Source organism: Arthroderma uncinatum, assembly GCF_011692745.1.
Source record: "Arthroderma uncinatum strain CBS 119779 chromosome Unknown scaffold5, whole genome shotgun sequence".
Taxonomy (NCBI): Eukaryota; Fungi; Ascomycota; class Eurotiomycetes; order Onygenales; family Arthrodermataceae; genus Arthroderma; species Arthroderma uncinatum.
The window spans coordinates 1,775,157-1,792,334 of NW_022983867.1; the positions used below are offsets into that span (position 1 = coordinate 1,775,157).

General features: G+C 51.6%; 7 protein-coding genes across 7 annotated transcripts; 4 read left to right on the forward strand and 3 right to left on the reverse strand.

Moving 5' to 3' along the window:
• Positions 1 to 149: 149 nt before the first annotated feature.
• On the reverse strand, positions 150 to 2,192 carry GIQ15_06931 (uncharacterized protein; the record flags this gene model as incomplete). Its single annotated transcript, XM_033554348.1, has 3 exons — positions 150 to 160; positions 213 to 1,479; positions 1,533 to 2,192. The coding sequence occupies 3 exons, from the start codon at positions 2,190 to 2,192 to the stop codon at positions 150 to 152; spliced, it is 1,938 nt and encodes a 645-aa protein (XP_033403863.1).
• A 533-nt stretch (positions 2,193 to 2,725) lies between these two features.
• On the forward strand, positions 2,726 to 3,725 carry GIQ15_06932 (actin patches distal protein 1; the record flags this gene model as incomplete). Its single annotated transcript, XM_033554349.1, has 2 exons — positions 2,726 to 3,067; positions 3,126 to 3,725. The coding sequence occupies 2 exons, from the start codon at positions 2,726 to 2,728 to the stop codon at positions 3,723 to 3,725; spliced, it is 942 nt and encodes a 313-aa protein (XP_033403864.1).
• Positions 3,726 to 4,174: 449 nt separating this feature from the next.
• Positions 4,175 to 4,672, reverse strand: GIQ15_06933 (YjgH family protein; the record flags this gene model as incomplete). The annotated part of the gene is made up of 1 exon (XM_033554350.1): positions 4,175 to 4,672. One exon carries the CDS (start codon positions 4,670 to 4,672, stop codon positions 4,175 to 4,177), a length of 498 nt encoding a protein of 165 aa, XP_033403865.1.
• A 232-nt stretch (positions 4,673 to 4,904) lies between these two features.
• On the reverse strand, positions 4,905 to 7,818 carry GIQ15_06934 (WD repeat-containing protein 75; the record flags this gene model as incomplete). Its single annotated transcript, XM_033554351.1, has 3 exons — positions 4,905 to 6,604; positions 6,663 to 7,447; positions 7,502 to 7,818. The coding sequence occupies 3 exons, from the start codon at positions 7,816 to 7,818 to the stop codon at positions 4,905 to 4,907; spliced, it is 2,802 nt and encodes a 933-aa protein (XP_033403866.1).
• Positions 7,819 to 9,484: 1,666 nt separating this feature from the next.
• GIQ15_06935 (uncharacterized protein) lies at positions 9,485 to 12,083 on the forward strand (the record flags this gene model as incomplete). Its single annotated transcript, XM_033554352.1, has 7 exons — positions 9,485 to 9,515; positions 9,762 to 9,861; positions 9,927 to 10,137; positions 10,193 to 10,291; positions 10,348 to 10,431; positions 10,488 to 10,632; positions 10,687 to 12,083. 7 exons carry the CDS (start codon positions 9,485 to 9,487, stop codon positions 12,081 to 12,083), a joined length of 2,067 nt encoding a protein of 688 aa, XP_033403867.1.
• Positions 12,084 to 13,554: 1,471 nt separating this feature from the next.
• On the forward strand, positions 13,555 to 15,296 carry GIQ15_06936 (putative MFS sugar transporter Stl1; the record flags this gene model as incomplete). Its single annotated transcript, XM_033554353.1, has 4 exons — positions 13,555 to 13,654; positions 13,716 to 13,823; positions 13,875 to 14,531; positions 14,587 to 15,296. 4 exons carry the CDS (start codon positions 13,555 to 13,557, stop codon positions 15,294 to 15,296), a joined length of 1,575 nt encoding a protein of 524 aa, XP_033403868.1.
• Positions 15,297 to 15,707: 411 nt separating this feature from the next.
• Positions 15,708 to 17,038, forward strand: GIQ15_06937 (putative Oxidoreductase, 2OG-Fe(II) oxygenase family; the record flags this gene model as incomplete). The annotated part of the gene is made up of 4 exons (XM_033554354.1): positions 15,708 to 15,945; positions 16,039 to 16,567; positions 16,632 to 16,896; positions 16,949 to 17,038. 4 exons carry the CDS (start codon positions 15,708 to 15,710, stop codon positions 17,036 to 17,038), a joined length of 1,122 nt encoding a protein of 373 aa, XP_033403869.1.
• Between the last annotated feature and the right edge of the window lie 140 nt (positions 17,039 to 17,178).

The window sequence follows — 17,178 nt, forward strand, 5'->3', positions numbered from 1 at the left end:
CAGTGCGATAATAACACAAAAAAAGCAGTATTCTCTCATGCCCTTTTCTAGAATGAGGAATTTGCTCTCTAGATGTGGCAGTGTTTTTTCAACCAGTGCCATGAGGGACTCTGTTACTGCTGGAACAGCCGCTTGGATAATATAGGAGGCTATAGGTGGCCTATAAATTAGCATTGAAACAGAAGAAGTTATGGCAGGTGGGAGGAACAGACCGAATCCGCGATCAGACCTGTGCAGGTAGTGGCAGATGGTTAGCGCTGCCTGGAAGGTGATATCCGTGAGTGCAGGCCATGCCAGCCTCCCCAACTGATCAACTAGCTGCTGCTGCTGGCAAAGGATTTCCATCGCAACTTCAAGTCTAGCCCGCCACGATGAGTTGAAAACTGACCCCTGAGATTCGCTCAGGGCATAGCATGAATACAAGCATAGCTGGCTCCGTCTTAGCCGTGAGTCTATGAGGGTTCGCCAGAGCATCACTCGCTGCTTCTGTCGGAGGTCCGTAGATTCAAGATCTTCCCAGCCCTGAGGGACTTCGGAGAGGTGTCGTGTTATCTCATCGTCTAATTCCGACAGCTGAGATGCGGAAATAGTCACGCGGGGTGCATTCACAAGCGCACAAACACGCAACCGTAAATCGACAGATCGCGCCAGTATGACTTGAAATGAAGAGTCGGTAGGTGTCTGCCAGTGTTTCGGCTCTGGGCAGTTTTTAGCTGATTCCACAAGGTCTTCATCGTTGATGTTTATGGGTGGGGAGGTATCGTAATCGGCCGCTTGAACAGTCGGTGGCATCCCTCGGTCAAACGATGCATTGAGATCCAATTCGACGATGGTCGACCAAAGCTTCCGCCGCATCTCTTTATCGAAAACAGAAAAATTAGTTTCAGGACTTAGTTCTCTATGGTAGCCTGCCGACATAGCCAGTTTGACGGTGGTGCCAGTCGCGGCCCATGCCTGGTTCTTGCGTGTAAAATTTGCCTCCTTTGCGAGGATGAGAAGACAACGGGTCTGTAGGAGTGTCATATTCGGTCGTTTAGTTTTCGAATGATAAATCCAGGCATCACCCCAGTGTATCCATTCCATGGCCATGATACGGGTGACTCCCTTGTTGCTTGAGGGCGTCATGGACTCTGGCGCATCCACGCTCCATACTATGGACAGGACGAGGAGCACCTGTATGACAAACCCAGCCGTGACCAGCTGAGGCCGCTGGTAAATATCCTGCAGACGATCATAAAACGACTGCTTGTGCAAGACATGATAGGTGCTGCTTGAGAAGGCAAAATAGTACTGGACCAAGTTATAGGTGACAGGCTGTGCAGGTAGCAGTCCACTGAGAAACACAGCATCAAGCGACAGCTCCCCGGCGAGCGGCTTCTTGGAGCGTTCGTCCTTGATAGCATCCAGGTCGCAATGTACCCTGGCCAGGGCAGGGAACCCGCTTCTCAGGTCCTTCAGGTAGGCCTTGAGGTCGCCAAACTATACATGTATAAGCAGATATCCCCATTGATATGATGTGTATAAAAACCGACCTCAGTGACAAGGCTTGCCACGTTGCTTGATCCATAAAAACGGGTTTTATTCTCCTTGATTCCGACATGGGATTTACCGGGGACATCCAACGTCCTTGAAGTAGAGCAAGCAGTACCAGCAGCAGTCTCATCCCGGGAATGCTGTGTTGAATGCGGCGAGGGAGTATGCTGCTGCTCCGGGTCACCAGCATTCCTAGACGGCAGCACTCCCTGCCTTGCATGGGCCTGAGACTGGGCAAAGCTGAGGACTACACGCTCAAGGTCGCGTATCCTCTGTTCCTCGCTCAGTCGCTGGCTAGAATGAGCATCAGCACTCGACCTTGCCCGCTCAGCACTCGAGAGCGGCCGTGAGCCCGCAGACAGCGAGTTGGGCGTGTTCCAAGCTGGTCCAGGATTCTCGTAGACACAGGAGTTTGGCCAAGGGCTCTTCGCACAGCGGCCGCACGCTGGGAAGTCGAGGTCGCATTTCACCTTTCTGGTCCGGCACTGGAGGCAGGCGATGGTTCGTCTCTTCCTCTTCTTCTTCGGCTCCTGATCTCCATCTTGTTGTTGTTGTTGTTGTTGTTGATGCTCTTCATGCTGCTGCTTCTCGTCAGGCTGGGGATGCGTTTCGTCCGCGATCCCCGATGCCCGCGACTCGCCCTCCGCGCCCTCGCCCATGCTGTCTCCGTCCAAAGGCCACTCGGACGTAGGATTGCAAGGGGCCAGGCTGTGTATCTTCGTCCTTTAACGCCTTTTAACGTGCGAAGAAGAAAAGAGTGAAGGTCGGAGAGCCGGGGATAAGTTCGAGCTGGGGGTGCAACCATGCGGCTCAACCGATAAGTCCGGCTGAATCTCGTATTTCTATCTCCATCTCGATCCTTCAGCTATCAGCAACGGTGCTATTACTGAAGAGAAGGTAGACTGGGAGTCGATGTGTCGACGTTTATGCGGTAGATGTGCGGGTTGTCGTCTCTCACTTTGATGGCTTCTTTGACTTGGATACAGCCCAAGCAGCCTCGAGAAAGGTGAGACAGGAGAAGACAGAGATGACAGAGGAGACAGAGAAGACAGTCGAGATCGGAGTTAAGAGCAGGCAGCACATTTTCGGTCTTTATATCTCAGTATATGTATAGAGATGGTCCCTTGTTGTGCGGTGTCAAGGGTGAAATAGTTGCTATACACAGTTCACGTATACATACGATATCCGCACGATGCTGAGTTCGATCTTTTCTCGAGTAAGGGAAGCCTGGACCGAGCAAGATAAAAGACCAGAAGTCAACAGCTCTACCGAGAGCTCTCGTCGCTTCATATTTCCCTCCGTTGACCCTGATGTTGATGGCGAGGACTGCGATCACGACTGCGCCAACTGCACCATTCGATACCCATCCAAGTTCAAGGTTGAAGAGGACGGGAAGCTATACGGGAAGGTCAAGCCGGTTACGAACCATGTTCTCGTTGCGACAGGAAGATCAGACTGGATGCCAAAGGCCGAGAACGAAAAGGGATCCCTGATGGAGGCCTTCAGGAGAGACTCTTCACAGCCAAGGGAGGAGGTAAGCTATGCATCTACTCCTCTATTTGCTGATTAGGATAGTATTAACATATATCTAGCGTACGGTGGTGCTGGCATCGAATATTTCAGTTGAACCTGTGCATGGAGATGGAGATAGATCTCGCACATCAACTACGGTGCTCCTCCTGCCTGCATTCTTATATGTCGACCATGTATCGGCCACAGACATCCCCGAGCTCAATGCCCGCTTCATCAGCACCGTTAAAGCAGATGACAGCGCAAGTCGAGAACCAGCATCCAATTCTGAGAGCAACCTCCAATCCCGCCCTTGCAAACGGGACTACGTTGTCCTTCTATGCTCCCATAAAAGCCGTGATGCCCGATGTGGAATATCAGCACCACTTATAAAGCGAGAGCTTGAGCGTCACCTCCGCCCACTTGGTTTGCTACGTGATGAGGACGACCAACGTCCCGGTGGCGTGGGCATATTCTTCGTGTCGCATGTTGGCGGCCATAAGTTTGCGGCCAATGTTTTGATATACCGGAAAGAAGATGAGCAGATGATATGGCTCGCGAGGATTCGGCCAGAGCACTGCGAAGGGATCGTTAAGCATACGATAGTTAATGGGAAAGTCGTTCGTCCAGATAGCCGCTTGAGGGGCGGATTTGACAGGAAAAGGGGGCTGATGAGCTGGTGATGGATATACCCTACTTGCTTCATTCAACTTTACCCCTTACCCCTTACCCTGGGCCTTTCTCTCATCTCTGCGCCAGCTTTACCAATATGCAACAGCGAAGGCTACTGGTGGCGTCTATCAATTGCTTGGTAGGTATTAAAACAGGAGAGCATCTCAGACCAACGCAGCCCAGACTTGAAAAAGAATAACCGGACCCTCCAGAACTGTTGATAGACCTTGCAGAGATAACTAGGCATGAGTTGGTATGTTTCTTGTTAGTGATTAGCTATAGTGTACGAAAGTCCTTACCAGAAGTTGTTAGCCCCTAATTGACCTTATTTCATAACTCTTAGACTCTCTTTGTTATTCATTGACCTATGCTTGAATGGTTCTTAGAAGAATAAAATATAGGAACCTAAGAACAGTCGATAGGGGCTCCGTATTATTCTATCTTACTACCCAGTAGTCATTCAAGCTGCCATGGCATCGACTTCCACCTCGACCATCATATCACGATTAATGAAGCCATTCTGAACAACCAACATCGTCGCTGCGGTTCCAATCTCCGCATCCTCGTTGTTCGCATTGCTTTTATGATCACCGAATATCTCTGTGAATGCTTCACCAACTGCACCGCAGTCTTCGTGTCTGCCGACAAACATGCGTACTCGCACGACACTCTGCACTCCGTTGCCCCCTAGACTGTCGACGGCACGCAGACATTCTCTAAACGCTGCGATGGTTTGCTGCTTTGCGTCTCCGGGGAAGAGAACCTGTGGCGGTTCGGCAGCGGATGAGACTTTGTTAGGATTGACGGCCGTGGTGCCGGAGATGAAGATGTGTTGACCATGGCGAACACCGCGGTAGTAGCCGATTATCTGCTCGAAGTGAGATGGTGTTTTGTAAAAGGTCTTTTGGCTGGTGGGGGATGGTTTGGACACCGTCCCTGACGGCTGTTCGGTTGCCATGTTTAAGATAATTTAAGAAGCGGTATATCCGTGTGTCGTATATTGGATGTAGATGCTATACGCTTGAGCAGCTTTATATATCTACCAGCTGGTGACTCACGGCTTTGTACGAAGTAGCGGCTTCAGAAGTAACGAAGTATGTGGATATGGAGCGGGCGAATAGAATCATCTACAGATCTCCAAACAACAGTGGCATGCAAAAAATAAACTCAATTGCTCGTATCTAACTCTATCATGTCTTTGCAAAGATGTCAACAACGTTTTTAAACAGTGTGTCAACGCTAGGCAAGGCAAAGGACGGCCCGACATCAAACACATCAGTCAGGCTCTTCTTCTCCGTCGCACCAGCTAGGAGCTGATCTTCTGATGGCCGACTGCCTGTCTCGTTAGAGAGAAGCCTATACGAGCCGAATATATCCTCCAGTCCGCTCTTGAGAGGAACGTTGGAGTCGGCGAATGTGGAATCCAGATGAACAGACGCCACACCCGATGTCGCTCGAGATATACACGCGGATGAATCGACGATTATATACTCGCCTGTCCTAAGATCGGGAAGCAGAGCGAGCGGCGGACGCTCCAGGGTAGACTGGAATACTAGCGATGGCGACTCGGGGTTGAAGATAGCGAATTGGAAGCGCGGTTTACTCTTTGGTTTGCCCGTCTTTTCATTATGTTTGACTGAAGCATATGAGAAGCAGGTTGCAAAAGTGCGGTTGCGGGGGTTGATGGCAAGGAGAGACTGAGGTTTGCTACCGGGTTCCCCCGGGCTGATGCAGGAGAGGATTCGGTCGGACACTGTATCCCAGACGGAGATGGTGTCAGAGACAATTACCATGTGTCGATCGAGGAAGCCGCAGCCTTGTGGAGAGCCGGTGTACAGACTCTCGCGTGAGAGGTGGACGTGTCCGGTTTCAGGGTCGATGAGGTGGACGAGCTGGCCGCGAGAGGCGCTTGACCAGCATACGGCGAGAGTAGAGCCGTCTTCTGAAAAGCTGAGGGAGGCTGCGGGCTGGGCGGCAGGTGTTTCCAGCGGTATGGCATGCGAGCACTGCCAGGACTTAACCGGTATATTGTTGCCCCCACGGCTTTTCAGTTTCCGCGACCTTCTGTTGTCCGGAACCCACAGTCTTAGGAATCCGTCAGAGCCTACGGTAGCGAACATATACCCCTGAGGATGCGCCACGAGGTCCAATATCGACACTGGCTCGCCTGAGGTAGAAGTATGGGGGGAGTTGATACGGGACACAAGTTCCCACTCTGCAGAATGCTCGTTCCAGTGCCAGAATTTGAAGTGGATTTCCCGTGTTGGCTCGCGGTCTCCATGTTCGATGCCGGGATACAGGACGTTCACATCGTCCTGGTATTGCCTCCATTCGTCGACTGACGCGAGCCAGGCGCCATCGGAGGACATCTGGATGAACTTGATATCTGGGGTAGTAAGCTGAGTCCCCTGTGGGCCCACGTTGAGGACCGATACGTTGGTGCGAGCTAGGGCCTGACGGTAGACTTGCTGACTGGAGCGCATATCGAAGGTTTGGAGGTATGATGATATAGATGTCTCGTGTGCCAGGGACGTGGAGACGGGAAGAAGGAGATGGTCAGTGTATAGCGGGTGAATGAGCACTGGCAGCCGGCCTGCTGGGAGTTTGGCTTTGGTCTTTTTCACCGGCCGGTGCTGGACATTTTGGGTCGAGTTGTTTGAGGCATCGTCGCGGATCTGTAGCCCGTTCATGCTGGCAATGGGCTTCAATTCAGATGTTGTTAAAACCATGGTAGAGTTGTCATCTAGCTTCACGGCATAACTGCTGCCCTTGGGAGACACAACTATGTTGCAGATTGGCGAAGAGAGATGAGGCAGAAATTGTTTTCGGCCAGTGTCCAGCTGCCAGAGGACTAAAACAGTCTCTAGGCCACCGGATATGAGATAGTTTCCTGCCCATTAGTTAGTATTTGTCGATAGTTGAGCTAAGTTATAATATGGGGTACGTACCGTCTTTCGACCATCGAACCGTCTTGACAGGTCCGCGATGCCAATGAAGCTTATGCGATGATAGCCCGGGTTCAGCCGTACGAGGATTCTCCAGCCCCTGAAGCGTATTCAATATATCGTTATACACGACAATGGATCCCCCATCCTCGCCCAGTGCCATATCAATCACTATTCCTTTCCCCCCCTTCACTGCGGTTGCCTCGGCAGCTTCTCGTATATCGAAACATGTCGGTTTAACAGGCAACTGCACCTCTCGCCATGTATATTCCACTCCTTGCATAGCGTCATCGCCCTCGGCATCTCTAGTCCGATGACCAATAACAAGAATATCGTCGGCCACCGCAACAACCACGGAACCATCTGCGGCAAGCCTAAAATCTTGGATTGGCGTGGCAGTCGACAATATAACGGCACGGCGCGACTGGGCCTTATTTGATTTATCGAACACGTTAAGCGATATCTCGTGCTTTCCGCTACTCTGCTTTGCAAGCGCAAATATAAGTGCCTGGTCGGTCGCGTCCTCGCCATTTTCCATCTGCGCCGGGCCGGTCCCAATGGACAGAACACACCCTGGAATCCGCATGGTTTGCCGTTTCTCCCCAGTTGTCCAGTTCCATTCGAACACCTCGCCGTATAAGTTTGAGACGTACACTATCTCTTCGTCGACGGGAGAGAGCACGCAACCGGTAATCCGAGTGCGGCCGTGGGGTGTGAGGGCGCGAACGGCACGCGAGGTCGCCATGGAGTATACTTGGACAGCAGATTCAAGTGACAGAATTATATAACTAGAGGGTGTTAGTGTTTAATATTTAACAATAACTTATATCTGCTGGACTTACTTCTCGTCTGTAGAAAATACAGGATCCAGGTTTAGTAGACGGCCGCCCGCCTGAGACGACAATCGCCAGCCATCCGCGGTCCTTTTCTCCTCATTCGTCGGCTTTACCACACTGATCTCCTTGGACACAGCCAACTCCCCGTCGGCCTTTGCAATTGCACCAGCATCCTTCTTGGGCGACTTCTTGGGCGACTTCTTTGGCGCCTTTGGAGATTCCTTAGCAGCTTCGTCGAGTCTACGGCGTTTGATGCGCTGCCGCTCTCGGTTCGGCTTCTCGCTGTGCGCCTCCTCGGGCCGTCTAACCCTCTTTTCCGTCATCCTGAGGCAGGCAATTGGGGGGTATCTCAGCGACTTTTCTTCGTCTTTCTTTTCTATATTATAAAAAAAAAAAGTTTCCCTCCAAAATTTCTTTTACTAATATTATGTAATCATATGGAAAAATGTTTATCCGATGATTAAGCATATCTTCCTAAAAAGGAAAGGCTGGTCCCGTGATCTCGATTTTTTTGTTCGGAAACTTCAAGTTGGAACGAAGAAAGGAAGAAACGAAGAAGATTAAACGGAGAAGAAGCGAAGAGACGTGAAGAAGCAGCTCAGTTTACGGTTTACAGTAATTACACGTGGAATCGAGACGAGACAGCGCCAGCATGATCATTCCGGTCCGTTGTTTCTCGTGTGGAAAGGTAGGCAGAGCAGAGCATCCTGATGGGCGAGAGCTTCAATTGACGAGTAGTTTCCTTCTAGGTGGTTGGAGACCTGTGGGAGCGATATCTGAGGCTCCTGGACGACGGTGTTCCTGATGGGTAGGCATCTACCATATAAGAGCGCGAGAGATAGAGAGAGAGCTAACGAGTATATAGCGACGCGATGGACCAGCTGGGCTGCAAGCGATACTGCTGCCGAAGAATGCTGATGACACACGTCGACCTGATCGAGAAGCTACTCAGGTATGCAATAGTCCAGGCGTATACCGAGACGACGCTGACCAGCTGTATAGATACAATCCCGCCGAGCGAGACCGTGCAAAGACCAACCTGTAGTCAGCAGTAGGCTGTAATATCGACTGGAGGAAAAACGAATTGAACTGTGCAAGGAGATAACCGTCTGCCGGCCCGCGCCACGGCTAGGGGGGAGAACGGCGTCAGATACGCCGATGGAAATGTACGAGTTATTGGGCTAGCTATGGGCTGGGAGGCATGCGCGGGCCCGGTGTCAGGCACTTGGAGTCTCCAACTATTGGCGAACGCAGAGCGGCCTGACTGGAATGGCCATAGACTGGCCACGGCAGGCGGGTGATGGCTGTATGGATGACGGCTATAGACAGATGGCAAGACGAGCGCTTACGGGTAGACTAATGAGTGTCATCGCATCACGGTTAGACCAGTCTAATGAGTGTCAACATCGAGTCAACATCGACAACATCGTATCATCGTCCATAGTCAAGAGTATTAGATGCTTAGATCCCTGTACATCCTACATCCCAGCATCCAGCCCCAACCAGGATCGCAGGAAGTCCCCGATTGATATACACATTCGTACTAACGCGCGCCGCCCGCGAGAGAGAAGAAGAAAAAACTCTGCCCGCCACGCCCGGTCGACCAGTTTACCTGCTATTGACCATTCATTGACGGTCCTTATTGATGCGAGCGCGAGGATGGCTGCAGCGGTCGCGATGTTCTGACTGGCGGACGTCCACCTCGCCCAGCGCCTAGATCCATGCCCGCCCTGAAGACAAAGCCCAACAACAACTTCACCCTCCAGCTATACAGACCGAGCAGGACGGATGAAGTCGAGCTCTCGTCGCGGACTGTCGCATCTATACCACTGCTGCCGTCGAGATATAAGACTCCGAGCGTGAGGTCGCCCGTCCCTGCATCCCGATCGTTATAGGAGAGCCAGGTCGCATCGCATCCACGTATAGCTGCTCCGCGGCCCCCACGGCTGTCGAACTCCATAAACTCTTCTCAATAGAAGCCATCGGCCTATGGTAGACGGTGTGCTGACCGCTCTGCTCTGTGAGTCTCCCGGACGCTTGATGCGCGCTTGTCTGACGTCTTAGCTATATATACCTCGAATACGATACTGACTGAGAACGGATAACGAATATACAGAATCTGAGTGTACGATATACTGAATCTGAGTCGGATATACAGATACTGAGTCGGATATACAGATACTAAGTCGGATATACAGAGACTGAGTCGGATATACTGAGCGAACGGATACTGAGTGTACGGGGATAGATTCTGCTATGATCGCAGTCCAGAGACAGGCCTCCGTGTCGCCTCGATCTACAGCCATCTTCTCCCCCTCGTCCGATGCCTCTAGTCCTCTAAGATCTAACCAGCGATCTCCTCTCATGTGCGTTCGGCCTGTCCCGCTCCAGATATCACTGCGCATCGCTAACTGACAGACTGTCCCTCTAGGCCTGTCACCAATTCCCCCTCACACGACCCGTCTCAGGCGGCAGACCGTCCCCATCCCGACGAGCAGCAGGGCAAAGGAAAGTCCAAATCGCGCTCGAACACGCCCAGCAGCCTCAATCTCACCAATGGAGATGGCAGACGGAGTTTGAGTGGCAGTCCTGCAAGTTTGAAAAAGACATCCCCTCGCCCGGAGGAGGCGCGGGACCTGAGTGTAAACAATTGTCTAGCTTTCATCGATGTACGATCCGATGCTGATTGATTTATAGCTTCAGACCAGCGAGGAACAGCTGCGGAGAGATGACCTGGAGGACGAGGAGCCCGAGCCTCAGTCGGTCATACATGCTCCAGTCGGCTTCGATGGATTTGTAAGATACATCTACATCTCTCTATTCAAAAGCCATGCTAATCGTATACATGCCAGACCGTGGAATCACCGGCTCCATCTACTACATCATCTACCCAGAGATCAGACGTCACGATCACTGTCCCCCGGAATGAATCAAGGGTTAGAATTTTGGTCCATTGTCCTGCGTGAATCATAAAACTAAATACTTCGTACAGAGATCGGGAGCAAGCCCTATTTCGCCCCCTCCGATAACCACCTCCATCGCACCATCAGGATACTACGAGCTAAACACACCGAGAGCACAAACGCTGCAGGAAATAGAAAATTTCAAAAGAACACCCCATCAATTGAATCTAGACGGTAAGGGTGTTTTATTCTACCTGGGTACGATGGCAAGGCTAACATGATATGCAGACATACCAGAAAGCTCAGATACAGAGCAGAGCCAGGACGGACATTACGATGATGGAGAGCACCCGAGAGGCGTCTGGTCCAAGACCAAGCCGACTCTTCCCGACAGCGATAGGGAACTCAGTGCACTGCGAACTGCGTTGTCAGAATGCTGGACCCTCTGCAACACCCTCGCCAGCCTAAGCTACAACCACCGAGAACGGCTGTTCAACTTCGGCGGCAAGGACGATATGCAAGAACAGGCGTGGAAGACATGCTGGAAGCTGTGCCAGAACCTGTACGAGACCCGGGATGACGACCATTCTACCCAGGTCCGACCGACGCTGGACATGTGTCGAGATTTCTGCCAGGCGCTATTCGAAGTACGGCTGAAGGAGAACGAGGTTGCCGATTCGGTCCTGAGAGTGAGCTTCGAGCTGAACAACCATCTGTACAACACGCACGATCGGAATCTCCCCGAAGCCTTTCGAGAGCGCACCCTAGACTTCTACATCACCCTCTGTCACCGTCTGATGAAGCAACGGACACGACTCACCGAGGAAACCGACTCCCTGCTACGGGCATGCTGGTCTCTGGCCGAGATGCTCTTCAGCCTACGGCAGGGTAAACGCGAAGGCAAGGCCCCCGACGACGAGCTCCTCGGCTCTGCCGTCCAGGCCTGCTGGGAGCTATGCGACCTCTTCCGCGAGGGATGGACTCAAGTCCGTCCTGACCGCGGCACCCCCCGTCCCAGCCAGACCACCTTCACCCAGGCATTCTACCAGGCCAAACGCGCAGAGTACCCGGTAGAGGACACTGACACCGACAGCGACAGCCTGCTGGGCCTGCAGAACCCAGAGACTCCGACGACCATCTTCGACGACACTGCCACGACGGTATCGCCGGACCAGGCGCCTATACCGAACATCATGGTGCTGGGCTACGATAACCCGCCAAACATGCACCCTCGCTGGTCCAGCAACTCGTCCACCCTGTCCGGGTACTCGCACACATCGAGCCAGACAGCCTCTTCAACACACACGGTCAAATCGCCCGGCGAAGACCAGAACCTCACGTTCCTGAAACTGCTCCTTGTCCGCGCAGCGATGAACAGCGGCTTCCAGCGCGGCGGCTCCGAGACCCTACCCACCTTCGTGAAAACGCTCTCATCAGATTCCTTCGGCGCCCTACCTTGGCAGATGTCATTGCTGGTCAACTATAAGAAACTTATAACTGCTGACCCGGCGTTCAGGTCCGTCCCACCGCCGACCAGGGCGAGCGCAGTAGACGTCGCTAGCGCGGTGCAGGCCATGGTCCAGTATAACAGCCAGTACGAGTGGCTGTTGGATCTGTACCGGCTGGTGTTTGGCTTCTACACCGACGACGCAGTCAATACGAGCGGAATGGTTATTCAGTCGTGATCCTTTCTCACCCGTCCATTGTCTTGATCATTTTTAGTTCTTGCTGGGATTGTCTGGGAGCGTTTGCTTGTTTTCCGATGTTTACTTTGGTTATCTGCTAATACCCTTTTTATACATATATTTCCATCGGTTCATGCCATCTTACATCTAATCCATCTCCATCTCTGCTATTTGCTTTTTCCGTTAAAGAATGTACTCTACGGCTCCGCATCAATTTCCTATCCTCCATCACCTTCCGCATCCCTTCCGTCTGCCCCCCTCTGCCACTCCACCGCGCACTCCTGCGTGCATGAGCCAGTCCACCTCTGCTCCGTAGCGATGCTCCCTATATCCATATGCATAAAAATCAGTCTGTGGGCTTCTCCACCGGTCCGCTGATCCATCCAGCATCCACAGTTTCCACAGTCAATGTTGTATGTAGCCTCCAACATTATCTCATCAACTCATCTATCATCTATCATCTATCATCTATCACATAGCCGTCTCTGCGTTATCAAAGTAGTCCTCGGTAGGCACAAGGAGGCTGAGATAAACGCTTTTAGTTTCGGCTAGGGGCAAGGCAAAGCTTGATGTGATGTCATCCTCGTCTTGGTCTGTTTCTTCTCTTTTTCTCGGTTCGAAGCCTAAATCTCTGACAGGCTTCGTCGTCGCAGTTGGACGAGCGATGCATACCCAGTCTCTCTCCAGCATTAAGACTAATCTAATATAACAGGCCAGGGAAGAGTGTTTATCACTGGAGTTTGCGCAGACGCCTCCAACATATCACAGGCGTCGCCAGTCGGCCGTAACGTCATCTTTCTCCACAGGCGCAACTATCGAGAACCACATGTGTATGGATGTCCATGTCTCTGTGGCGGCTAATGGAAAATGCAGAATTTGCATCTTGACCGAGGATGTCTAGTCCGGAGCACGCCCGCCAGGTCAGCCATCGGACCAGCATCTGCCAGTGCCAGCCTGGTGGTGGATATACAATCGTCTTCTCAGGGATCACACTAGGACCTTGCTGATGCTGATCGATGCACATTGTTACTTAGTCCGGGAGATTCGGCAGTCATATCTTGCTTTCCCCCAGGTCATCCGTCCTCCCCGGGAATCGAAGAGGGCTATTAAAGACTATGAACCGACGGTTCATTCTTTTGGCCGCCACATCATCTCACGCTTGGCGATTTATATGGGCTCCGTAGTACCATACGGACCCAGTAAACTGCGCGCAGCTGCTAGGTACCTGTGGGATCTATGGTTCCGCTCATAGCTTCCGGTGGAGAAGAAAGGGGAAGCCGTCCATAGTTTGACAGCAGCTGACAAAGATGCTGGTGTTTCGAGGTCCATATATAAAAGATGGGGCCGGCATCTATCCTGCCTTGAGGTTTTGACAATATATCACGCCCTCATTATCAAAAAGAACGATCTGGTTTGAGATCTTCCATCCGATGATAGAAAGGAGTCCTTGCTGTTTCTGAATCTGCCCAACATGGCAGAGATACCAAAGTTCGGAGGGATGTCGGGGCAGACGCTGTCGCGGAGTGTATCTACCATCGCGACATGCGGCTTCTTGCTGTTCGGATACGATCGTAAGTTGACCGCTATCTTGTTCTCGATATGCGCATCGTTGCTAACAGAAAGCTTCAACAGAGGGTGTGATGGCTGGAATCATCAGTGCAATCCCGTTCAACACCGTCTTCCCAGAGACCAAGGATAACCCAACAAATCAAGGCTTCGTCACTGCCATCTATGAAATAGGTATGTCTCTCGTCTCAAGTATTAGGAACGGCTGCTCATTCATGGCTATAGGATGTCTTTTGGGCGCAGTCGGTATAATATGGGGTGGCGACATGATCGGGCGTCGCAAGTCCATCATCATCGGAGCTATCATCATGGCCCTCGGTGCTATCATCCAAGTCACTAGCACCGTTGGACACCAGCCATACGCCCAGTTCATCATCGGCCGAATCGTTACAGGTGTTGGAAACGGAATCAACACCTCTACCATCCCCACTTATCAAGCCGAATGTTCTCATACCTCAAACCGAGGCCTTCTCATCTGTATTGAGGGAGCCACCATCGCTTTCGGTACATTGATCGCCTACTGGATCGACTACGGCGCCTCGTTTGGTCCCGATGACTTCTCCTGGAGGTTCCCTATTGCATTCCAGATCGTATTCTCATTCGTCATGGTTGGCGGTATGCTCTGGCTCCCCGAGTCTCCACGCTGGCTGTGTATGAGAGATCGTGCAGATGAGGGCGAGAGGGTCATTGCTGCCCTCCACGGAGTCGAAGTCAACACCCCCTTGGTCCAGGCTGAGAAGGCTGCCGTTATGGAATCAATTCGAGCCTCTGGAGAAGTCGGAAAGCCCACTCCTCTATCGGTTGTATTCACCGGTGGGAAAACCCAACATCGTCGCCGCATGTTCCTTGGTGTTTTTGGTCAAATCGCCCAGCAGCTATCAGGTAAGATTTACTTCACCCTCAAGTGCTCCAATTCCAGCCGCTAATGTCTCTATAGGTTGCAACGCCATCATCTATTTCTTCCCCGTCCTCTTCGAAAAATCTATTGGTGTGGACCATAACATGGCAACCCTGCTTGGTGGTGTTAACATGATTGTGTACTCGATCTTTGCGACCACATCTTGGTTCCTGATCGAGAGAGCCGGAAGACGCAAACTCTTCCTTTACGGAGCTGCCGGCCAGGCCATCTCTATGACTATCACCTTTGCGTGCTTGATCCCTAATACCCCATCTGCCGCCAAGGGTGCTGCCGTCGGCCTTTTCACATACATTGCCAGCTTCGGCGCTACATGGCTCCCCTTGCCATGGCTATATGCTGCAGAGATTTCCCCGATCAAGACCCGTGCAAAGGCAAACGCACTTTCGACGTGCTCTAACTGGCTGTTCAACTTCTTCATCGTCATGATCACCCCCGTCATGCTTGATGGTATCGGTTGGGGAACGTATCTGTTCTTTGCGATCATCAACGTCTGCTTCCTCCCGATCATCTACCTCTTCTATCCCGAGACTGCCAAGCGCAGTCTTGAGGAGATTGATATCATCTTCGCCAAGGGGTATTGCGAGAACAAGAGCTATGTCCAGGCCGCCAGAGAGCTACCTTACCTCACAGAGGAGGAAATCAGCAGGATGGATGAGGAATATGGACGTCAGAAAAGCCCCGAGACTGATTCCCCGCCGGCCGAGAAGGCCAATGTTGCTGAACAATAAGCCCTGGAAGTCAGTCGGGCGCGGAGTTGCTTAGAAGCAGCAGTAGCAGCCCATCTCTGGTGAAAGAGCCAATGTTTTTCCTTCACTTTTTTTCTTTTCCAGTCTGGTATAGATTACCAGGTCTGATTTGAACTGCCTCATGCCAGCAAACTGGAAAATAGCATCTTATTCCTCATGATATATAGACGTTATTCGGATAGACCAAAAGAACCAGTTAAAGATTATCTCCTATTCTCTGCTTGGCCTCGGTAATTCCTCGGGATTTCGTATTAATTGCCCCACATAACGACATCGCGGAGCTCGTATAAGAGTCCGGGGGAGCATATAAGAAACACATCGGCATCGATGAGATGTGATGGTAGAGTAGAGCGTTGGTAAGTAATAGAAGAAGGCACCATTAACAGACTCGCCATGTCCTTTGATTCGATTCCCATCCTCGACCTCTCGGCAGCCCGGAACACCGCAACGAAGCCCGGCTTTCTCGAGGCGTTGCGCCATGCGTTGCTGGAAGTCGGCTTCCTCTATATTAAGAACACCGGCATCGATGACCAGCTGATCCAGGATGTTATCACCGAGGGGAAGAAGTTCTTCGACTTGCCGGCTGAGAAGAAACTGGAGGTAGAGATGAAAAACGCTCCCAGCTTTCTCGGTATGCCCTTCATCGGTAGCGTCGCCAGGGGATTTGACCTATTAGGAAATTATACCGGGATGGAATAAGACCTGCTAACTGGCGTATGAGCAGGATATAACAGATTGGGTGGTGAAATCACCCGCTTCAAGACCGACTGGAGAGAACAGATCGATATCGCTACTAACCACCCCGTCCCTGGCCCTTCTGATCCGTTGTACCATAACCTATTAGCCCCTAATCAGTGGCCGGATGCGTCTGCTATTCCTCGTTTCCGGCCAGTATACGAAGAATATATTGAGAAAATGGGCGCTATTAGCATGGAATTCATATCCTTGGTTGCAGAAGCAATCGGCCTACCAGCCAATGCCTTTGATCGGTTCTTCGACGAACACCAGCAACATAAGCTAAAGATAGTCAAGTATCCCGACCTGGAAGAGTTAGGTATCGATGGTGAAGCACAGGGTGTTGGCCCTCATAAGGACAGCATGCTCACAAGCTATCTGCTTCAAGCAACAAAGCACCGTGGGCTGCAGGTTCAGAACCATCGAGGAGAATGGATTGATTGCCCTCCTATCGATGGCACGCTTGTTGTAGCTATAGGACAGGGCCTGGAGGCTATCACTCAAGGAGTTTGTCAGAGGTAAGCCCAGCACATCGGTGTTGCAGTTATATGGTAGCTATCCTAACGGTGACTTGATATCAAGCACAACTCATCGGGTCCTGAGCCCAGCTCGCGGAACAGGAGCACGATTCAGCGTCCCCTTTTTCCAGGGCGTGAGCTACGATGCCACGTTTGAGAGCATGGATGTGCCGGAGCAAGTCAAAAAGCTCCGACAGCAGGTTATCGAGAAGAATGGCATCCGTCAGGATGATATTGAGTTCACCTTTTCTAAAGGCCGTTGGGGCCATTTGGGAGAAGCAACTTTGATGAACCGCATAAAGAGCCATCCAGATGTCGGAGAACGTTTCGTGAGTATATCGACTCCTGGTTTCCATCTCAATATCTAACCGATATGCCTAGTATCCGGCCCTTTTACAGCAGATTCGAGACGAACAAGCAAAGAACAATCAGATATCAGAGCTGCCTCAGGGGCTTAAGGTTCAGTCGTAATCAAAGATCTCATGGCCGCTTTTCCTTCTCACATCTATATATTTCACACATATCAAGGTCTATATACTACCGGGATGATTCAAGGGTTTGTTTTCTATAGTATTCTCAGGTACCTACATTTTAATGCCAGTTAGCAGCGC